Raw genomic sequence first — 25,097 nt, 5'->3', positions numbered from 1 at the left:
CTTCAGTGGGACTTTTTAAACGAATTACAAGGTGCTTTCTAGTCGGATCGTTCGGGATTGAATGGACTGACTCGAGGAGCAGAGCCCAGCAAATTGTTGAAATTATTCGACCGTTTCGAGATGTACGATTCTTGATGGTTCAGTGGGGTAATAGCTCGTTCTTCTAATTTCTTCGATAGGAATATCCTTTTATACGTAAAATACATTTGCAAAGCGAAGGAATTAATCGTTACGTTGCTAAGTGTTAATTGGCCCACTCTATGCAGTAAATTCTATGACGTCTTAGTAACGAATATGTACAAAAGATATTACTTTTAATAAGAAATTATCTTTAATACGATAAGAAGATATTACCTTTAATAATGTAGGATTTCTAGCTAGATTAATCCTATGCAGACCAAGATCTGCGCGTCTAATGAACAACAACTCCCTTTTAATAATAACACTGGTTTATTTAATTAACATATTGCACTAAGTTTCTCTCAATTCTAACTCTCAAACACACGATCCTCTATTCTCTACGTCTAGACTACACGCAATCTGCTTCGCCCGTGCCCTTGCACCCTTACTTAACGCTAGGTTTACGGACGCTATCTGTATACCTATTTCTAAGGACACCTGTCAAATTGACAGGTAAAGGAAACCACGTGCCTTTTCCTTAACGATTAGTTTAATTTAAAAACAATTATATATTATATTAACAGTCTTAATATAAGTTAACTAAATCTGTTACCATCGTATAATTGGAGCAACCTTTCCGTCAAATTCACGGGTTCCGTAAATCTAGTGTTAAAGTCAAAACTCTCTCTTTCCATACACAGGCTTTCTCTCTCAATCATTCGACCCAGTCATAAATATGTCACCGTTAGCACGCATTCCAGGTATCGTCCTAAACGCCTAAGTCGAAGCCGATGTCACTGTTTATTATTCTCCATATAGCGTCCTTCGCTACTAGTCACCCCACAATAATTTACCAGAGTCTAGAATTTCGAATAATCTTCTGAATCTAATATCAAATCTGTTTAAAAGACAACTGCGTCATCTATGAGATAATGATTATTACCTCGCGAAGGCAATTTCGGAGGATCGCATGCACACGGATGAATTAAATAGAAATGAGAAAAATCCTTTGCCAATCTTTGTCTATGTACAGACGTTTAATTATACAACTTCCTAATTTATAATTACAAATTTTAAAGTAAACTATTTTAAAATCACGACGAATTATGGAATATAGCCATTGTGAATTTGCGAAAGAGTAGCTTATGCAACGATTTCAATACGAGTTCACGAAAAGTACCCATGTGCGATAGTTTCGCCTTACAAACAATTTGGTGGTTCGAACGTGTATCTAGCAGATTAAATCTAGGCAAGAAGACACAGATAACCGAACAGTGTGACAGATTCGAAATCGGTCAATACGTAGCAAAGTTGGAAAGGCAAAGCAGATGGGGCTCGTGAACTTTGGAAAACGCGGAACAGCGGACATGAAGCTTCATTCTACGGTGCTTTAAGTTAGCAGAGACTCGCCCGCAGCAAGCGTTTTACCAAGCATAAGCGTTTGCATAACCCAAGATTGACTTTAAGTTTCCTAACCACCCTCGCCGCCGGATAAGCGAACTTCTGGCTTGCACGACGCTGAAACCAATGAAAGCGTATGTTAAGTCGCAGCTAAGCAAGCCCACTTGTGCAACTTCCCGTGTTCCACTTACAAAACCGTACACCCTTTAATTACCTTCACTGTTTCTGCGTTAATCCACAAGAAGAGGGAGAGGGGAAAAAATGACCTGATCGTTAATTGGATAATTAAAAGAAAAGGCATCTTCTTTAAATAACGTTCCTCGACTCGTGTTCCATTTGACTCGTATTATTTTCACCTGGTATGCACGTATCGAAGACTAAGACGAAGACGAAGACATTACTTATTATCGCAACAAACACCCTTTATCACTGCAATCAAGTATCCCATCAATTATGGTACAACGATGAAATATTTAATGATTTATAAAATTTAAAAACCGAGAAGTTTTGTAACAATACGTGTAAGGTGTAGAATGAAATTACGATGAAGAATAATTATAATATTAACAATTATTTTATAGAATATCGAATATGGATTTAAAGGGAATTTCAAGGAAACACTTTGTTTCGCGAGCAATTTTATAATGCATTTCAATGAAATCTTTATAAAATCAGAAATCACTTCCATTCTTCCCGGCTGCTTCAGTTTCCAAGTTCTCCACAAATGAACTCAAATGGAACTTGAAAGTAGTTTGAATGAAAAACGTAAAGTGGGTTAAGTCGTTCGTCCTTAATATTTAAGTTGAAGCTGGCGTAAATTCTTTTGTACACAATTTAGTCTCCACAGTCTTGATTCTGTTCATCTCGACAAAGAACTTTTATTTTGAATGCCAATTTTTCTCCTTTACGAATCCACTCTATTTATCGTTTCGCAGGTAAAGCAATACGGCCTACTGAAAAATTACCGAAAACTATAAATTTACCAAGCAATTAATTTGTTCCATGTGATTATTAAATTATCGTTAGACAATTAGATAATGATTGTTCATCAGTCGTAACATCTTCGTATCACTGTTATATTTAAAACTGTCGATTGGAGAGTAGGAAAGGAAATCATATGTATTTACTTCTGGATATTAGATGTACATTACGTTAACCTGTCTCGAATCAGATAATTCGAACCGAAACAACGTTATTCTAGTTTCCTTATTTGATTTCACTTCTCCCCAAATAAATTTGATTCCGGAGGGTGGAACATAGGGTGTACATATCCCTTTGTGCATGTATTAATTCGCAACTAAATGGATCTTCTCCGGCAACCATGAGGGTACGCTTTCCTCCTTCTGTTAAAACATCCCCTCAGGACACTTAAATCTTCGCGTGTTACTGCAAAGGGGTACGCACGAATCCGTGTAATAAAATTATTCTTCTATGAAATTACAACTCGGTCAAAGCGGAACACAAATTAGATCTAACCAAGTCCATTTTATATTCCAAATCGACGTTCACGGCGCTTTGCAATAATCACCCAGGACACCTGAATATGTAATATTCACAATATAATTTAGTCGGAATTTATAGTCGTGAAATGTTGCTGTAATAAGTATCAAATTGTCATTTATCCGGTGTAATCAATTAGGTATTTCTCATTCATTTTATCCAATATATTTTAATTGCGAAACTCATTTGTATATTCGCAATAATGTTGCATTCGCATTTTGCTAGGAAGCTTGATCGTGTTCTTTCTTCAGATTTATCCGAGTTGTTGAAATAAATAAGGTCTGCACAGACTAGACTGCTTTAACTCGAGTATGTATAAGCGGAGTTAAGCCAAGTTAAATTGAGTTGAATCAAATTAAATGGGGCCAGTAGAGGCCAGTAGAAGTGAATAAAGCCGAATATATTTCAGTCAAGTTAAATTAAATTAACACCAGTCTTATCGCGTAAAATTAAGTTTAATCAAGCCCGGTCACCTGAGAAACATTAAAATCGAATAATGTTAAAGTAGATCGAATTGCGTTCAATCGAGAAGTGATAAATTGAAATTAAATTGTCCGAAGATTTCGCAAATTCCACGTTCGGCGGAACCATTTCAAATTCTGAAATTCCTTTTAATTTTGGAGAATTAGATTCGTAGATCGCGCACAACGCGTAGACACGATACTCTGACGTAGTTCTCAATTATAGGAATTTATCTTTTTTAAGAGAAATGAGAAATTTTTAATCGTCAACCTATATGGTATCGTCTGCGTGTGAAATTAAAACGATGACAAAATAATTCTTCCAACTTTCTGTGTACGGCACTAACTTTTAAAATACTTTTCAATTGCCTCGCAATTCTTTATTTTATCAAATATTTACATCACTATCGTGGTAATATTAAACGTTCCGTACGTAATAATTATCTCGCCAACTATTCGATACGATATTTAAAATATTCAGAGACGTATAAAATCGATGCATCCACCGATTGTCTCGATTAATCGTGTATAGATAGACACGAATTCTAATACCACGCGATTCAGTAACATTGGTTTATGAAATTTCATCGTCACGTTGTCCACTTGGTCGATCCGCAAGCAAGATTATCAAATCATATTTCTCACCCAATTACGTTCGCATATATATTTCACTGATTCAATCCCATAGGTAAAATCATTAGGTAATATCATGATTTGAGAGTGTAGCCTCGAATGTCGGCAATTCGATGGTCCAATAAACTTGTTGACTTTGAGATACAAGCGTCGTACGAAATCCGATCGCTATGCATGACCAATAATTCCGGAAGCTTGAACACAGGGATGTTACAGCAATCCTAGCGCAATCCATAGAGCCACGGGCCGATTGATACCAGATGTAACACGATATGACATCATTAAGCCATTATTCGGTGAATTTATAGCACGGGATCGGCGGAGAATTTGTGGGGGCGACGCAATTTGAAACACAGATTGATCGATAACGCGAACAGAGTATACTATGTTATCGCAATATCGATGTGTGACCGTTTGTTGACGTGGAAATAGTAAATCTTCCGGTTAATACTCGTCGCTAGCATCTCTTCCAATTTTCCGACTGCTTTTTAACAAATGAAAACATCATTTTCATTTTTTTCCTCTATATCTATTCCCCAAATATACAATTCCTGAAAATGAAACTAATTTTTAAGTGAAAAGCTGGATACACTCCTGTGCACATTCTACGTATAGAACAATAACTGTTAATCCTTGGAATGTCGTTCCGGTATTTCGTTCATCCCTTTGTTTAGAATAGACTGTGTGAAGACTGAAGTTTTACAAGTACCAGTGATGCGGCCCTAGGACCGCAATGTCCCAAGTCTAGTAGAGGGCTGTTTATATCCTTACTGTCAGCGCCCCTTGATTTCTTTAGCACCTAAGCCACCACTTAGGTAAACCATAACAAACAACTATATATCACCTTTCAAGACGACAAGCACAAGGACCTAGATTGTTTAAACAACCACCACCACCGAAGAACGCTGAAGTCAACATACACCCCCAACATCATAGCAACCAATCAGCAGAGAGACCAGGATTATATAACCGCCGACAGATCAGAAGAGTTATCCGAGAGTTCTACTAAAATACAGTCCACTATACACAACCTTCCTCAATGAACCGTTCGTCATTAACCGTCGCCAACTAAGACCGTCCTAGTGACGATATACAATAACTACACATTTCTTGCTCATTTTTCGATCTCGCAATCCAAGGGAGAAGAGGGAGAGAAACTACCACTGTCAAATAATATATAACGTTTGAAAAATTCTTATAGCACATCGTTCCTACGTCGATGAATTTCCATCATCCCCTACAGTCTGGCCAAAGGCGGTTAATTTGGAAGATAAACTATTTTAATCAAATTCGAATGAGAAAGCTCGAGGACTGTGAACGAAACTAAAAGGAGTCCACGAAGGAGGAGGATTCTCTCGAAGCAAAACCATCTTGGAATCATATCGTCCACAGGAGCTCGCCTGGATTCCTCGTCACGTTCATATTTTACGCAATCGCGTCCGATCACGGCAACGTTCCGGCGCGAATTAATCGATAGTTCCGACAAGTTATTAGAACGTTCGTAGATTATGACGTGCTCACGTATGCCCGTACGTCCGACCGAAATCCGTTAGTCCGACCAGTCTCGGTAGTCACGTGGCGCGTTTACGGCGTAACTTTCGGGATTAGATCTTCCGCGTTACATGCTACACGTCCGTATATCCGCGCGTGGATTGAAGTCGGCGGAGTGGATGCTGCGGGCCGGAAGTGGAGTAAAAGGTGGCATAGAAAATACAGAGCGAGCGAGCGAGAGGGTGAGAGAGAAAAGAGCGGAGAAAGAAGGGGTAGCTGCATAAAGCCGCTTTCAACGGGAATATTCGTTGGCAAAGTTTGTTGGCAAAATAGAGTTGGCAAGTTTTAAAATTCCCCGCGACCAGCCTAGAATATAGATCGACGAATCGTCTCGCGTGAATTTCATCATCGTCCGCCTCAGACGACGTCTATTAAAGCCAGCGTGCTCTTGCAACTTTCGCTATTCGGTGTACGTATATATGTGCATACGTAGTTAGCAGCTTTAAAGCTTTAAGCGTAGTTGTTGCGCGACTTAACCGTGCCAACCTCTGTGTATCAGGTGCTTTCTTCTTTTTTTCGTTAATACCTTGCGAGTATTCTGGAATTTTCAGGGTGTCCATGGGCGAAGAGAGCGTTAAAAGAGTGTTTCATAAGACAGTTTCATCCTGTAGAGAATATTATATCGGTGATTATAGCAACTAGGAAGCTTCAACACGAACGTTCTGTTAGGAAAATGTTCTATTTTCTTAATCATCTATGGTTTGTTATTTTTGCTGGCACACTCTGAAAATATTCTAACACGTGTATTGAATTAACTAAATGTTTATAACGTGAATTCACGACAAGGGACATTTAAAACGTCGATGAAATAATCGATAAATGTTTAAAATTCTCATTTTTATAGAGAAAATAACGAAGAGGTATTAATAGCTGTACGTCAATTAGGAATTTCCTGCATCACTCTATAAGATAAAAGGAAGAGGATGTACGAGAAAGATATTACCAAGAGAGGATGGATCGGTCGTGGCAATTCTTTGGCCTTTTCTCCTCAGAATTTGACAGGCACCCTCCATCATTGAAACGAACGCACGGGAAAGACGTCAAAGATGTCTGGTAAATAAAAAGATGGTGGTACGTCAGCCTCTATCTAGCAGCATAAAAACCTTGATACAAGGAAGCACAAAAGGTAGAGTAAGCATCATATTTAGTTCCATCATCATATGAAAGCAGGATGAAGATGTCGGACTAACCAATACTTATATGGAATAGCATATGAATATAATAAAAATATAAAGGTGCAAATATAACAAACATTTCGCAGTATAACTTATAATTACCGATGAAATACGAACAAATAAATTCTGCCACTTCACCAACTAACGAAGATTCAACAATTCCATTGCACTCTTTATGACCAATTCTATTCCCTTAACGCTAAATATCGTATATAAAAGCCTGCACTAAATTTACTACTTTATTTCGCTAATTTAATAGTTCCTATGTCGATAGGGTTCCCAATTTCGTGCCTTCTAAAAATTACACAGACTTTCCCCAGAATTGCGCGTAATACCTAAAAGAGAAATTTCAAAACGATACCACACGATGATCCCCTGTGCTCGAAATCCATCTGCATTTATTTCCTTCATAAACGACTCATCTTGCTGGAAAAAGGGAATTGCAGAGACACGAGGCCAACGTTAATTCGATGGACAGATTGGGGCATAAATCTCGGTGCAGTTTCACGGACTCGCCATCGTCCCTTTCCCCTCTTTCTCGCATCGTGTAATCCTTTGCAAAACAAGCGGTTTTGATAAAGCGAACGAAGATGAAGAAAAGCGTGCAACGGTGTAATAAACGGAATTCATTGCTTCCGTGGCAACGAGACCCTTGCCGCTCCCGCAATGCAGTTATACGCGCCAGTATTTACCGGCGAGGCACGCATAAAGAGCAACGCTTTATTCGTTTTATTCGCCTGACCCCTCGCGTATGCGACGCGAGCAACAGAGGCGGCCGCAAACGACGTGGCTGCTCGCAATTTGATTCTCGCTACATTCTACGGCACCTGCAACGACCGGCCACGTTTTACGGCTACGGAATCGTCGTCCCTTTTCTTCGTTCCCGGCCTCTCCATCTACCCTGGAATTGTTTAGTTTATATTAGATTTACGACGTTCACACTTGCAACGACGTGACCGCACCCGGCCACGCCGAGCTTTTTTGCGCGTTGGAATCTTTTGTGGTTCCTGATCGGTGCAAGCGTTCAGCACACCGATGCAAGTAACACGGAATAACAGTTACTCTCCACGATGCGGATTTCGACGTGTGAAACGGTAAGCGATCATGGAGAGTAGCCTGTTTTTCCAGGAAAATGCTTCTTACAAAGTACGTGGAACGAGAGTCGAGGGGTAAAGATACGAGCTTTTTCGAGATACGTAGAGTTAAGGGCTGGTTTTTCAAAGCGGTGGTTCTCGAATTATGAAGTGGTCGATGGTTGTGAAGAAGGTCTAACCATCTGACAGACAAGAGCACAATTTCTCTCTAACCTTCCATACTCTGCTTATAATTTCTGAAGGTACTAGTGGAAATGAGGGATGAAAAAGGGAGAACTAACTAAATTTGTATAAGTAATTTTAAACTGTACGTTGCGGCATTTAATAGAAGTGGAATATCAATATACAATACAAACTTGAACTATGAAGAAGAGAAAATACAAGAATTTGAATCGACGGACATGGAACTAATAATAATAGAAGAAATTCGCAGAATAATAGACAGAAGCTGTAAAATAAACATAGCTAATGAAAGAATCTTGTTAGTAATCTGAATATTTTTATGCGACTTAACAGTTATAATAGCTTTCTTTCATTATAAAATCAACGTTATTTTCTTCAGAATTCAAGACAGTATTATTGAAAATTGAATACGAAATGAGATACTTGTAACTTACCCTAAGACCTGTTCATATTCTTCCATCGATGTCCCACATCCCACTCACAGTATCGAAATAGTACTGTAACCTGCAATACACCGTAACAAATCATAGGTAAATAAGACACCTTACTTCTCCAATCATATTCTTTTCATGGGACTAAATTTCACTCGCCAATAATATCGTTCCAGTTTGCCAAGATTAAACACGATTTGGTGGAAATCGCTGTTCCTCGATGGCTAAATGTTTTCCTCGATTCCTATGGACGACTACTCGAACGGGTCGAACACAGGCACCGGATCGTCCGAACATTGATTTCTTCTTCCATATCCGTATCTAGCACGAGCAAAGGAGAAAACGAATGATAGCGAAGGAAAGGAGGGTTTGTAAGTGAGGTAGAAGCATAACGCATTCTTCCAACAGGAGAGACATAACTCGGTCTGACAGGTGAGCTCCATTATCTGCGCGAAGAAGGAACAATACGTCTTCTCTCTGCGCTCGACGTTCTCTCGTTCTTCGTCTCGATTTCTCTCCGCTATTTCTAGTTATCCATCGTACTTCCGAGATCGGCAGGTGAAAGCAATTCTTATTTTATTATTTATCTTTCTTAGCTATTCCTGCCGGAGGAACGACTTTTCTCAGCTGCGCAGGTATCGTTGAAATTATGTCGTTATGTCTTCTCATAAAAATTGGTGAAATTTTTAATGAAGTTTAAATATAAAATATCGTAGCTTTTATAATATTTACAGAGAACTGAGAACATAATAATGACGATTGTAGTCGACTACTGCGTGCCTGTATAATTATCAATAAAACGAATAAAGGGAAATTTTAATTAAAAATTTATGTCCTCTTTCTGCTTCTAACGTGCGACGTTAACGTTAAGAACTCGATAATATCTCCATGACTCCCTGTGCTGTCGTTAATGGAAGTTTATCTGTGAAATAAAGTTATCTGTGAATAAAGAACTGTCATAAAATAAAATTATAAAATACAAGCAAAAAATGTTGGTACTATCCACTATCATAACGATATTTTAACGTTATGTTTGCTTCCAATTATTCTGTTTAATTTTTAACAATGGCAAGATAATACAATATCCATCGAGTTAACCTGAAAATAAGAGAAAATGCACATATCACGATGAATAATTGAAAATAATTAATATAATAAATAAATACAAAGTACACGATTTCAAAAATTACCTCAGTGCCGGTTGTGCCACGATTTCAGGAACAACCCGTATAATCCTTTTTATTTTAATTAATAATTTACCAACCAAGATAATACTACATCTATCGAGTTACCCTGAAAATAAAAGAAAATGCACATATCACGATGAATAATGGAAAATAATTAATATAATAAATAAATACAAAGTACACGATTTTAGAAATTACCTCAGTGCCGGTTGTGCCACGATTTCAGGAACAACCTGTATAATCCTTTTTATTTTAATTAATAATTTACCAACCAAAGCGTCCGCAATGAAATCAGCCATGATTCGATGTCCACTAAAAAGGTGTTGAACATTTTTCATCACTCGGAGACACGAAACTTTTCCATCTTGTCCATCTAAGTCATTGAAATAGGCCACCGTAGAGTCGGGTTGTTTGAATCTGTAGGAAAATACACGCAAATCAGACACAACGCGACATCCATTGTGAATCGGTGACACTGAATAATTCGCAATATCCACGGATACAGACGTATGTCTCCTCTGTTGTGTAAATAACGCCTAGTTACCTCGTTCACGTCTCTAACGACTCTCAGTCGCTCTTGAACCACAGAAGTGTAAACATGTAAATAAAGGTGCTGGTACAACGGACAAAAGCCTGAGCGAACTTTATTTCTGCAGACTCTATTCAGGTCGATTTAAAGTAAGAGTCGCGTTCTATGACTCAATACCTCTCTTTATTGCGATGATTCGTCGGGATTGCAAAGATGAATTAATAATTACGGTAATTTAGATAACAGAGGAAAGAAAAGCATAGTGCTGCTCGCTGGCGCCATGAACCGTGATGGTCACGCGACTGATTGTGTCATACCGAAGAGGAATTCTCAAGGAAATGTTGGAGACACGTGTTGCTTCGCATGACTAAACGAAATTCGAGGCAAAAAGCACTATCAATAGAGATAGCAGTAATATCAACGACTTTTTACTATAGCGCAGACTACGTTTCAACGACGACATTTTGGAATTCGATGTCGATATCGTATCATCGTCTGCGTGTTCGCATTGCGTAAATTGGCGATAACACGGAGATTCCTGTTTAAGGAGTAGAGAAGACTCGTAACCAACACTCGCGACAGTTGGTCTTGACACGAGGAGCATGAAGCACAGCGTGACTGGTCTGTTTTTCGTTCTGTGCGTGCTGTGCGTCGCGAAGCAAACGGAGTGTTACAGGATACTGGCCGTCGTCGCCACGCCGTCCTATAGCCACCAGATCCCGTATTGGTCATTATGGCTGGAATTGCACGAACGCGGCCACGAAATTGTGCTTGTCACTCCGAACCCTATACCGGGCATCGAATCTCCGAATTTCACCCAGATCGACATTAGTAAGGGCTACGGTGTCATGAAGGACATCAACTTCGTGCAGCTGAGGCTCGAAGGGGCAACATGGCACGACTTCGTGCTGGAACACTTGCTCGACATAAACGAGGATTCCGTCAGACATGTGTTCGAAGCCCCGCAGATGAAAAAACTCTACGCTCCAAACAGCAACGAAAAGTTTGACATTTTTCTGACCGAGTTCCTCTACATGCCATCCCTATATGCATTTGCGCACAGATTTAACGTCCCCATGATAGGTACTGCTGCAACATTTTCTTTGACAATTCCTCCCTGTCGAGGTCACCGAAGTTATTGCTCGTCAAAGCTGCCCTGGATATTTATCGAAATAGAATCGTGATCGTGTACACCTGTGTCTATTCTCATCGGAGTATTTTCGTTATTATTGTCAATGTCTTCTATACGTGGTTCTAGCTGCACACAGCAAGTCTGTGGTTCTATCGTCAAGTCTAAAAGCAGCATGAAGAGCAGCTTCGCTATCTCGTTGACCATTTCATACTTTAGAATTCTTAGCCTCGAATGCGAAACGCCGAATAACGTCCCAAATTTACGAGTAGAAACGTTTACTTTTTGACACTTGCAACTGAACTGTTGCTTTTGAAGACACGCGTACCGCGAGTATTTTTCAACTTGGCAGATTAGAAACTTGAATTATCTTGAATTAAAGAGGTTAGCGATTAGATTGTTGGAGCCGAGTTTGTCGTCGTGATCGTCGCGAACAATCGGAAACGAAAGAAGGGTCCTAACAAATCTGACTAATCACGCTTTGCATGATCGTAGCGCTGAGTTCACTAGGGATGATCACCCTAAACGAATACATCCTTGGCGGATTGGTGCTCCCTTCTCACGAATACACGTGGGAAATGCAAGCGAACACGGGCCCAAATTTACCATTCACGAAGAGATTGACGAATTTCGTAGCCATGTGGAGATTGACATACGTCTTGTATCGCGACATACTCCCGCTTCATCAGAAATTGGCAGAGAATTATCTTGGACCTTTACCACCTCTGGTGGACATCATGAAGAACGTTAGCGCGTTGTTTCTCGATCAATCCGACGTTCTGACACCAGCTCGACCGAAACTCGCCAACATCATCACGTTCACTTCCTTTCACATAAACGAAAACCCGGATCCTCTGCCGAAGGTACCACGTGAAATATAATTTTATTATTAGTTATAATTTTATTATAGTGACCACGACTGTAGTCCAGGTCATGCGTCGTTCCGCGATATTAAAAATTTCCAGTTTTAAATACCATTACTCGAATTAATATTTGGACACCGTGATTATGTGCCAGAAAAAGGAAATATTATAGAAAGAAGTCACGTATCTTCGCAAGAAATTATGCAATTTAACACTAATAATAATAACAATATGTACACATCATAACCCCAGAAATTAGATCTTTCTTGTTGATTTCTGACTATACTAATTCTCTCCTACCACTATAGCTCGTCTTCGCTTGCTATTTCTTTTCGCAGAAATTATTATATTTTCGGTATTTTTAACGAACTTTGGTTACTTTGTCAGAAGTAGAAGCTCATTCGAATTATCCCTGTCCCAGGATTTACAGGAATTCGTCGACGGTGCAGACGCGGGCTTCATCTACTTCAGCTTGGGTAGCAACGCAAGAAGCGCAGATTTGCCGATGGAACTTCAACGAATGTTCTGCGATGTGTTCGCCAAGTTGCCGTACAGAGTCGTGTGGAAATTCGAAAAGGACCTAGTCGGGAAACCAAGCAACGTTTACACCGGCAAATGGTTCACTCAGCAAACCATCCTCGGTATAACCCTAGTTACATTCTGCAGTTCGGTCGAGAAAAGGGAAATATATGACGAATTATACCGTTCTCTAGCTCATCCGAAGATTAAACTGTTCATCACGCAAGGAGGTGTTCAAAGTACCGAGGAGACTATTAACTTTGGAGTTCCAGCTATTGTTATTCCAGTGTTGGCTGATCAAGATTATCAAGCAGCGAGGATGGATGCTCTTGGCATTGGGAAACGTCTGGAACTCGCAACTATCACGAAGGACGAATTCGAAAATGCTGTTCAAGAGATGATAACTAATAAAGAGTAAGTATACATTAAATATACATTTATATAGTTTTGTGTCAAGAATTTGAGGATGGCATGACTTCATTATTTAATTGTGTCGAGATTGTACAGACATTTAACTGTGATTTGGGTAACTGTTTCCTTAGTTCCATTTTATTGTTCCTTCGATACAACTGTTGGTGTTACGTCAATTGCTAAATTGTTAATAATATGATTTTTACAACGCAGATTCTTGTTTAATCGACTTCAGAAATTTGAAGAATCTCTAGTCTACTAAACATTTGTGCAATGAGATTTTAGGCTATAATACAAATGTGTCTAATATATTTAGTACACGAACGTCTTCTGAGTGCTAATACAGATTTTCCATATTTGAACACGTTGTTTCTTTATACCTTACGTAGAGTACATACAATCTTGGAGTAGATTACGTAGTAATGCATGATTTATGCAACTAATATTTATCACAATTCTTTGTCGAAACGATGCACGAGAATGCCACGTAAATTATGGGATCGTGAAATTAATATTTGCAAAATGCAAATATTGAGAACATAAATTTATAGAAGGTTAAATTGCATAATCAATAAGCTCTTTGGTGTACACATCAAAGCCACTTTGTTCCTCTAATTTCGAATTCACTTTGTAATTTCTCTTTCCTTCCTCATCTTTTAATTTCCTAATTTTAATTTTAATATAGAAACAATTACTTTTCTTGTAAATATTCTTGTAAAAGTTTTATAAAATTTCCTATGAAATATTTTATATAATCTTATACGGTTGTATAATAATATAATATATATTTCTACATGATACCTTATTCGGTATTTGTTACCATTTTATTATACTTGTCTATAGGTACAAGAAGAGAATGATTAGAATTCAGAATCTTATCAGGGACACACCATACGATCTCGTGAAAAATTTAGCATGGTGGACGGAGTACGTGATCCGATCAGATGGTGCTCCTCATCTTCGTTCCAGTCTGGTCATGCAACCTTGGTACCAATACTGTGACATGGACATCGTAGTATTCTTGACGATTGTTATCTTCCTGATCGTTTCAAACACGCTCAACCTAATTGTCAAGTTTATCATGTACTCTTACAAGAGGTGGCAGCTTTCTATACATCAGAAACAAAAGATAAGCTAATCGAACGCACACAATGACACCTATCCGGCCAAATGACAAATATTTTATACCGACAATGGAATTTTATTGCCATGTTAACTAGGTTAATCATTATTGGACTAATCGACGAACAACGATTTTTCGTTAGGGGATCGTAAGTATCGAGAAATACATCCTTAAAAGAGTGCATCTACTAATTGCATCCATTCGATGAACGTTGGATAGTTACCATCGTTGGCTTTTAAATTCCCTTGATGAGACTGTCAGGATCTACATCGGTTGCGTACACTCCCTGAGAAGTTAACTTTGATCAGCTGGATCGCAAGTAGCATGCACATTTCGAGATGTTCTAAATGTTGAATCACGTCGCTGAATCTTTCACCGTTTCTTCCTTGAAGAACCGCGTGTTAGTTGATTCCTGTCGAGGGAAATTGAATTTTTTAATGGAATTTGCAGGTATCTTTCTTAATACAAGTTTTTCTGGGTAGAATAGAGATGATATTTGGAGAGACAGAATGCTTCTGGGACGTTTATGATAAATCGTGAATTTCCATTTAGGGTTAGTCTTCGATTGTGATCGTCGTTGTTACATCGTTTTTAATTATTCCTTTGGAAATACTAGATTTGTGACACGTTGTAAGCAATTGTGAAGCAGATGAAAAATTTATCCTTTTCTCCTTTTTCCTTTTTTTTTTCTTTTTTATGCACGTGTCATGGATATGTGAACAAAAATCCTTAGTCGTTTTGCAATTCCTTTGGGGATTTTAGAAATCAAAGTTGTGTAATCCTTTAAGGTGAAATATCGAAAAATTAGCGTAATAATTTATGTAAAATGGAAACACTGACAAGACCAAGGATAAGAATAATGAAAAATTAATTTTGAAAGAAATAATTAAAAGTAACAAGAAATCTAGTAATTTTTATACTTTACTTTGTACTCTTATTGTGAAATCCTAAACTTTGTTCTGTTCGATTTCTATATAGAAATAAGGAAGAAATGTTATACACGTGACGGTAAATAATTGGACTCTTTAATAAAAAATTGCAATAAAAATACAAAATGAACGAATATTCTTTGACTCGAAACGAACAAATAGCCCCAAGCACATCCTTAGAAGAAACATTAAAAGCAGGAAATGCAATCCAAAGAACAATAGCTAAACATGGTACAGATCTTGCGTAAAAGTAGAAATGTAGGAAAAGGAAAGAACGGAAATACAAACACTAATTCACCTATATCCTCTGACAAGACATTAATATATGTTAATATATGTAATACATTAACTATGACGACAGATAGTTTTAAAGAATCGTTACTTCCAATGATAATTATAAAGAATTGAAATTTTTGAGAACATCGATTTATATTGCAGATCCAGAAAATATGAAGTTTTCGTAAGTCCTATTTCGGGTTTGCAATCGATAAACCTATTGCACATTTTAGATCAAAAGAAATTGCTTTCTCGACCGAGATATTAATTTCCATTAACGATATACGTGCTTCTCGATTTTCATTTCGAATGATTTTTAATAGAAGAATATAAAATAAATGAGAAATTACATTTTAATCTAACATAATAACTGGATATATTTCGAATTATACTATAAATAAATTTCGAATTAAATTTACCTACTTAGAAAACAAGGTTAGAACCAATGGGACATAAATTTAAAAAGAAAAAAATGAAAATATATTAGAAACGCGAAAATAACCCTCTATAACGATACTTGTGACGTGGAGAACACATACATATAAACAAACATATACACACATATACATACTCGTAACTTACTTCAGCGGATTATGAATGTATTTTTGCACTATGAATATATCATTAAACGAACCTTATAATGCTATACATATAAAAGCAAAATAATTACGTACACAAGCACTTACATTTCTCGAGGAAGCATTTAAGTAGATAAAAGGAAGAACTAATCACTTCAGAATAGCTAACTAACCCAAAATGATATTCGAATGCGCAAATTAGAAAAAGCAATAGTAAAACTAAAAGAATACATGCTAGAAACATATTTTATACGAATGCTACTACATTAATATACGAAAGCATTCATAGTCGCAATGTTAGCTCATAAAACTGATAAAATATATCCAGCCACACGTGTCGTTTCGAAACGACATGTCATACGGCATATTGTAAATCAAGAAAATTATAAAACGTACGACTCACCGTCTGTGTATCGATTCACCCCAATTGTACAGCTTGGAATTAAGAACGTATTCGATCACTATCTTGTTATAACACTAGTATCTCACCTTGCACACAAATTATCTACAATATTCCAACTTTCTCTGAAATTCTTTTACGACGCACTCGCTAAAACGCGCGGGAAGACAGACGCCATGACATCCCTCTGCGCAGGCGCAGCGGGTGGAGAATACACGCATGCGCAGTTAGTAAAATCATCGATATGGAATACGCAGCTGCGCGCGAAATATAACTACGTATAAAGTACATTACTATCCCTTCATTAATGATTATTATTAATTATTAATAACGTAACGACCCATAAAGAAATAAAATGTATTAACAGTATTCAGGAGGTGCAAAAATAAATATATAAATTACCGAATATCATGGATTCGGTAAATTTAATTATAACTTGCGAAAAAAATACAAATTATGAAATTTATTGTTAAAAACAAATAACTACTGTTAATAACAAATTGAAAAACCATGAAACCAATAAATAAATTAAGAAAAAGGAACCAATTATGGGTCGTTATATGGGAACATTAATTATCAATGGATTCGACAACTATAGTCACTTTTCGCAGATCTTAGGTCGATCGCAGGCTGTATACTGACCTCCAAACTAGATAGACTTCTTAGACTGAACTTGTCAAAATCTATTTCATGGAGTATAAAGTAGATGTTCAAAATCTAGCAACATCGTTAATGGTCATACTCCAAAAAGCTTTGTTCGAATAGATGAATCTTAACATCGATGTACCTACTATCATACATGACATGCAGTACCCACGACACCATACAAAACCCCTAACACAAAGATACAATTATATATTTAAAATACAGATACACCAGGAGTGGATGGATCAAACAAGAAGGTAAATGGATAAGGGAATAGGAAGAGGATGGACACGAGCGAGGGAAGATCAACGGGAACGTAGGCGAGGTACAGAGGCAAGTCTGTTGATCTTGCGAAAAGCAATTTAAAGCGGGCGAATGCAATCCTGGACCGCCATAAATTCGCGCACGGTCGCGAACTCGTCGATTGAAATCGCGTTCACGTCTCCTGACGCATTATAATGCATTTTCTACGTTGCAGCCCGTGACAGTTGTTACGATTCGATTGATTTGTCGCCGTGTGTGCGCTGCCACGTGTGTGTGCCTCGCGTGTAGACGCGACCCAGGGTGTCTAGCAGGAGTTTAGAAGAGACAGCAGCAGCCACCGCGGATTCGCCCGATCGAATAAATTTTATGCGATAATCTTTACCGCGTTCGTGAGCTGCTCCTCGATCGACTTTCAGTGTCCCGTTTCTTCGCACGTTCGTGTGTGTCTGCTGTTGAAAAGCTTGCTTGCACGCGCGCCCATACCGTTCTAAATCTCGTCGGGCCGATGCAATCGATGAATTTTAAAGAGAAAACGTCCAGCGTCGTTTTCGTCGTTGAAATCAGAGTTTGGTTACAACATCATTGATTCGGTTTGGATTTGGTTTTGATTCGGCTTCGCATAAACAATGTTTCCCTGTTTTGTTTCCTATTCGTACATTCTTCCTTGCCTGACGTGCTCGATGCCAATTTCAAATCCACATTTTCGGATACTCGTCGATATATCGACAATAGGAGTGAAATGGATTTAATTTCTTTATTGTTTCCAAGATTAAAATCTGAGTGCATTTACTTTCGTATAGCATCAATGGCATTTGAAAACTAAATATTCAATGGCAAATTTGGAAACTTTCCTTACCTTTTAGTAACAACGAAGGTGTCTTAAATGCTATAGAGAACTAATGACATCATTCTGATGTTTCTACAGGCAGGGAGGCATATATATCGCTCTTGTGCTCTCAAGGTTGACCAGGAATATCTGCAAAATTGCGCAAACTTTTTGTCAGTTGACGTTCAACTGCTTATCAGAAGGAAGATAGATACTTACATATTTAATCCAGTGTAAAGAGAACGATATTTTAAACTGATTTTGAACACCGCAAGATCGGTATTTTAATTTCTGCTATTGGTTCTAGCTAATATGAACAATTCTAGCGATATATTTAGTAAACATTTTTTAATTATAGTAATTTTATTATTAATTAGAGTTGCATTTTTGACGTTATTAGAACGAAAATTTATATCTATAATTCAAATTCGTAAAGGTCCAAATAAAGTTGGTTATAAACGTTTATTACAACCTTTTAGTGATGCTTTAAAATTAATTTCAAAAGAATGATTATTTTTTAATTATAATTTAATATTTTTATTAAGACCAATAATTATATTTATTTTATCTCTTATATTATGATTAATTTATCCTTGATTACATTTAATTAGTTTTTATGAATATAAATATTTTATAATTTGTTTTTCTTAATATAAGATTAATAATTTTTCTATTTTTATAATTGGTTGATTTTCAAATAATAATTATTCAATATTAGGTTCTATTCGTTCAATTGCTCAAATAATTTTATTTGAGATTACAGGCTTACTGAGTTCAAAAACACAGGCTTACTGAGTTTAAAAAGTTAATAGACTATTTCAAATTTAAACGTCAAAATCTCCCTTCAATTTATGGAACCCTGCTTTTTATTTCATAACTCGTATTTAATTATTATTTTATACGAATACGCAGTTCGATATTTTTCGAACTATATGTATATTAAATAGTACAACTTACCGCTGTATCATATTTTATTTAATCATACACACTAACATTCCTTGTCCGTAACAACGTTTGCATTTTTCTTTTGCATGAGTTCGAAGAATCATGGGTATCAGAATCTGCAAAAATCATATTCTTAGTAAGAAGAGATACGTTAATTTGTAAACTTATTTAGTTCAAATTGTAAATTGCGATTAATTTTTACCGTATTTTTCCCTCGGAAACAGAAATAGTTTTTCTTCCCGTTGCTACGGAGATTCTAAAGGGTGAAGAAGGAATGATTGATTAGAAAATGTGATATTCATCCCCGATATCGTATGCATTGTACATACGTCAAGCATTAACCGAATTCCAAGATAAGTTTCTTCCAATGTTCCATGTCTTGAATATCTTCCTCCTGAAAGTAGTAGAAATCGTTAATATAGCAGTTATCGGAAGTTCAGTAACTACCAAGGCGGTATTGGAAAACGTATGTTTATTCGACAATAATACGTTTGCTTTCGCGAAGAAAGCTCTGCTACAGACAGTCTAATCATACCACTCCTTGTCTACTTTTTCAACGAAGGAAAGTCCGATTTGAAAGTACAAGATCCGCTTCTCGAACCTATAACATTGATTTCCTGTAAGTAAAGTAAGTAAAATAAAGTGCAACATTATACCATCTAATCTCCTATCGATCCTGGTAACTTGTGTTCAAAGAATGTGAAACAATTTCAAAATCGAAGATATATTATACCAAGTATACATAAAAAGAAATAATTATAAAACGTAAAAATTATAAACCCTTTTCAACCTCGGACTTTTAATTACGTTTTTATGATATTTAGCATAAAACACTATCTCTGAACTGACAAAGACTTGACAAACTCCTATAAGTATACATTATTCGAGAAAATGCTAATTCTATGAGAATTTTAATCTTCTCTACCACCTATATTATCTTAAGTTTATTTTAACTACCCACATTTTTCGCGACATCGCGTACAAATAAAATCCTACAAATGTACCCCGAGAAAGCGAATGAAGTTTTAACCAAGCTAAAACAGGAGACCACCAGAAAGGAACAGCAAAATCTGCTAAAATTGAAAACTACGTGTTATCATTTCCTTTTCACCTTCATCGAGTGTTCTCCTCGACAGAGGAACGAGCAAACCGAATTGATCGAGCGTAGAGTCGTTCGTTGTTCGAGGAAGCAGCGATGGAGAAACGGTGCTCGTATATAAAATGATAATAATAGCAAGCCTGTCGTAAAAAAATCTCGACCGGACTGGTATCGTTGACTGGCGAGCTGGCTGTGTTGATGAAGGGCCAGCGAAACGTTTTACGATGGTCCTTCATTGGAGAACGAAAGATATACTCGAAGGGACAACGATGGAAGTCTCTTCTTTTTCAACTCGCGTGCCTCTTCCTTTTCACCCGTCGTTTTTAAAGGGGTGGGAAAGGACTGGACAGTTTCTCATAGTAACGAGAAATTTTCATCCAGACGATAAGTAATAGAAATAAAAGTGGTTATTGAAATTCTTTGGGACCAAGGAGAGCAGCAGCCACCCTCGAAACACTCGGCCACCCCTTCGGCAACCCCTGGCAGCCATTCTTCTGTCCGACCACGCTTCTTCGACCAGGATTGAGTCACTAAGGTATTCTCGTGTGAGTGACGTGAGAATGTCTCCCGTTTCCCTGTACCGTACCTCTCGTTCCTTATTCTTTTCTTCCGTTTCCACCTACCAATCCCTGTCCCACCCTTTGTTCGTGCCCCTTTCCCTCTTCTCTTCTTTCTTTCTTTTTCTTTCGCCCTTTCTTCTCTTTCCTTCCTTCTTTCCTTCGCTTTCTCCTTTTCCTTTTTTTACGTCTTCCAACGCAACCGGAGAGAGCGACGGTTAAATGTATTGGGGCGAACGAAGCGGAACCACGTGCAACGGGGCCATCGAGATTTACCACTTTCGCGTGAGAGACAGACACGGTAAATTGATGAATTTCTCCGTTTTCCTTTTCTTTCCTTTCTCCTTGTTTTATTTAGTTTCTAGCTGTGTCTTTTGGGCATCTTTGAGGATTGTTACGTTAATTGCTTTCTCTAAGGGTCGCTACGTGCGTGAAGATCGTTTTCCTAGATTGGCGTTGTGGGTTACAAATGTTCGTCGAAAATGTAAAATTGTATAACAATAAAGGCTTAATTTATAATCGCTAAATACCTAAATAATTAACTAGAAAATAAGAATATCGATAAAGATAACGCAAACCGACCAATTCAAAATAAAGGTGTCTAAACGAGTGTATAATAAATCATGAATTATTCGTTATTGTTACTCGTGCGACACTAAACTATTTCACTATTATTCACCGTGTTTCATGTAAAAGTCAGTTGAATAATTTAGTAACTCATTTTCATATATCATTCCCCGGATAAGTTTTTTTTTCCTGACGTTTGTTACTCACTTTGCCGTAAAATAATAATGTGCACGGTGTATTAATAATGCAAACGTGCATATAAGACAATAGTTGGGCTTTAGGTTGACATTCCTAGCTCGATGCCTCGAGGAATAATCTAGAAACAGTTGTGGACTTATGGAATAAATATAGTCTCGCATACAAGTTGATTGAGAAATAGGATATCAACCTTTGAACGCATGTAGCACTCGACAAAGAAAGAGCTGTTTAATAATTACACACGAGAACTACTTTCTCTTGAATTATAAACTGACGTTATTCCTACTATACTGCTGTGCTATATGATTCTATTTAAGAAGCAAACTGCAAGGTTCGATATTTAATCTATTTACTTTATGAACACTATTTACTCGAATGAAACTTTACTTCGGAATACACTTCTCGTGACAAATTAATATTATAAATTTAATATTGCATCCTATGGATGAAGAACTCTTGGAAAATGCTTAGAACGATAGGCATGTTAAATTCCAACACTGATTACCCGGACGGGGATACGATGAAAAGTGCTTATAGGACATCCTCGGTGCTTAATCCACGCCCGGAATGAATAAAAGAGTCGGTCGCACATTTCTTAAAAGATACCCCACAGTGGAGGAAATAACTGATGGGCAACGCGACGAGGAGCGTGCGGCACAATTTACCCGGATAAGAGGTAATTCCGCTTATTAATGACAGCATTCCTTTGAGCGTAAAGAATTCTGCAAGGATTCTGCGTTCCGGCAGATAACCTTTCGAATTAATAATGCAAAGCCGCCGAGAAGGAGTCGGTCGCATTGCCTCTAGAGCCACGGTGCAAAAACATATTGTAAATCTGTGAAATTTCGTTTTTACATCGAGAATCAAATATTGAAAGTATAAAATACTCTACAATCACACGTCTCTACGACGCTGGAGAGTACAGGTAACCCTCCTATAACACGGTAAATAGGTTCCTAGAAAATGCCGTCTTGTGTGAAACCCTGTTGTATGAAACCCAGAGCCAGCACAGAAAGGGGGGTTACGTTTCGAAAACTTACTAAAAACAAATTTTTCTTTAATTCTACATAAATAACTTAATTTTTATTAAAAATATAAACATATGTGCGACACAAAACAAAAGAAAAGCAAAGATATTATTTTAATTTAACGCAACTTTAATTTAATAAATTTCTTCGGCTCATGTAGAAGTACACTGTTGTACAAAGGTTTTTGCAATTTTCTTATCGTGTTATAACGAAACCGTGTTATCGGATATCGTGCTGTAGGAGGGCTACCTGTACTTGGACTAAAATTTTCGCTGATTAAGAATTGGAACTAACGTGACTGAATCTTGACAACCAACGACTGCTTCAATAACTATCTTAACAACTCCCAACTCTCGAACTCTAAAAACTGCCGCAAGGTCAAGGATAGAGGAGACTCCTTCTTCCGGGTTAGGCCCTCTGAAGCGTCACCCTCGGTTTATGACAGAGGAAGCCGCCTCACGTGGCCTGGTCCCAACCTCCCATGACCCATCTGGTAGCCAGATTCTAACGGGTCATCTAGACCTGGCCAAGTGTTCCCTACAGGAACACTTCGACCATTGCATTCTAGTAAAGTCTAAAAATATCCTACGATACTGTTTAAAAAATTATTCGATTACATTTGTGAACGGCGATATTTATGCGGACCCAGTGTTTATCGATCAAACAAAGAGTATGCGAGGATTAATATCCTAATACCTATTTTTAAATTTCATTCCCAAAATTTGCAATGCTACGAAAACCTTTGGAAAATGTTATCTTTCTGTGACAGTGTCAAATTCAAGAACTTCGAAGAGAAAGAAGACCATCGCAGGCAGCTAGATTCTAAAGTATCAGAGGTAGTTTAGAATACTTATTACAGAAGTGTCTTTGAGTCTAGTATTTGAAATTATCGAATGAATGGAGAAGACACGATCATCCAATTTCGAATGCACGTGCCGAAATATATTTTAAAGACGAGTACATGGAACGAGAAAAATTAAGTATCCTTTGCATGTAATGATGTATGCCTAAAGCTATGTAGGATCAAACTCAATAATTATCGATCAAATCTGCAACCATAAAAATCTATTTGTATCCTACGATCACAATTATGTTATTATATTTTAAAGATGCTTTAATCGAGGAGTACACGTTACTAGCCACGAGCACTGATCGCAGAATCGATATTACTCGGAGTTTCTTCCATATCCAGTTACATATAACCGAAGGTTCGTTTTATGGTTGGCCTAATGAATGGAAGCGCAAACAAAATCAAATCATGAAAGTTATAACTGAGTTAACATTTAATCGAGCACTGATTTTAATCTATTACCAGCAAACAGAGTAAGGAATTCGAGGGTTATCGACCCCGCTACTTGTTGACTAAATTTAATCTAAAGCGTTCACGTAACATAGCCCGTGTGTTTGCTCAATTTAAACTTCGTTTTCGATCAATTTCGCGTTGCGCAACAAAGATCCTCGCCTGGTTAATGAGCGAATTGCCGCACTACCGTGTGTACCTTGTACGCAAGCACAGCGCGCTTTAAACGGCTTGAACTTTCGGATAAAGATTACTTAATAACAGATTCGAAGATTTCTAATTTGGGGTGAGAATAATCGAATTTATTCGGATCAAATTTAATCAACCAACGCGCGTTTCCTGATGCTTCGTGATCTTCGAGTTGCTTCTAGGAAGCGAATAAATAATTACTCGTCGAATGCTAATTATAGGTACGATATTTATTCGCGAGAGTAGACAATTTTTTAAATTTTGTTTGAGTAAGTATACTCGTCGATAATAGAACACTTAAATATTAGGATACCAGGGCTGAGAAATATGGTACATGGTATCAACTTGTGATGTTCAATTAATTTCTCATCTTTTCTACTAGAATAGCCATTGATAATTCCATCGTCGCTAATTGTGAGCAGAAAAGCGAAATTGTTGACCATAAACGGATGTTCGACTTTAATTAACTGCCAATAAGTGAACTCGTCATCCCCTTGAACGTTATTCAGCGAATTTATCGCGGCGTGGGCGTCGCGCCTCCACATATTGTTGCGTAGCCATGTTCGCGACAGGTATCAACGAGGCGTTAACAAAGCAATCGATTGTACTGTAACTATATGCTACGAATTTCTCCGATCGAAGGTGTACACAGACCATTACGCATAAGCTAACATCTTGATGGACAAATGGGACCTGGAAGGCATATGGGAGACAGAATCTCTGAGGATAGAGACACGCCACACTTGATTTTGACATGTTTGTGCTTCGTTTTCGGTTCTTTAATTTTTATCAAGAAAACTAGACATTCTTTAATTACACTCTACCAATATTTACGTAAAATAAATTTAGGCTAGACAACTATCCAATTCGGTAGAAAGAAAATTTGTATTATAATTAGGAAAAAATTTACCAAATTATTATATTATAGAGGAATAGAAGTACACTCAGTTTTTGTAAAGATTTGTTAAAAATTAGATTCCACAAGT

General features: G+C 37.4%; 2 protein-coding genes across 2 annotated transcripts; both read left to right on the top strand.

Moving 5' to 3' along the window:
* Positions 1-10,845: 10,845 nt before the first annotated feature.
* Positions 10,846-14,375, top strand: LOC108551467 (UDP-glucuronosyltransferase). The gene is made up of 5 exons (XM_017905638.1): positions 10,846-11,348; positions 11,890-12,257; positions 12,679-12,898; positions 12,971-13,190; positions 14,031-14,375. Exons 1-5 carry the CDS (start codon positions 10,868-10,870, stop codon positions 14,323-14,325), a joined length of 1,584 nt encoding a protein of 527 aa, XP_017761127.1. The 5' UTR covers positions 10,846-10,867; the 3' UTR covers positions 14,326-14,375.
* A 4,165-nt stretch (positions 14,376-18,540) lies between these two features.
* LOC108551465 (NADH-ubiquinone oxidoreductase chain 1-like) lies at positions 18,541-19,023 on the top strand. The gene is made up of 2 exons (XM_017905636.1): positions 18,541-18,723; positions 18,922-19,023. The coding sequence occupies exons 1-2, from the start codon at positions 18,541-18,543 to the stop codon at positions 19,021-19,023; spliced, it is 285 nt and encodes a 94-aa protein (XP_017761125.1).
* The last annotated feature ends 6,074 nt before the right edge of the window (positions 19,024-25,097 follow it).

This window comes from Eufriesea mexicana, unplaced genomic scaffold, assembly GCF_001483705.2.
Source record: "Eufriesea mexicana isolate 0111107269 unplaced genomic scaffold, ASM148370v2 scaffold4250, whole genome shotgun sequence".
Taxonomy (NCBI): Eukaryota; Metazoa; Arthropoda; class Insecta; order Hymenoptera; family Apidae; genus Eufriesea; species Eufriesea mexicana.
This window is presented reverse-complemented; position numbering and strand designations above follow the sequence as displayed.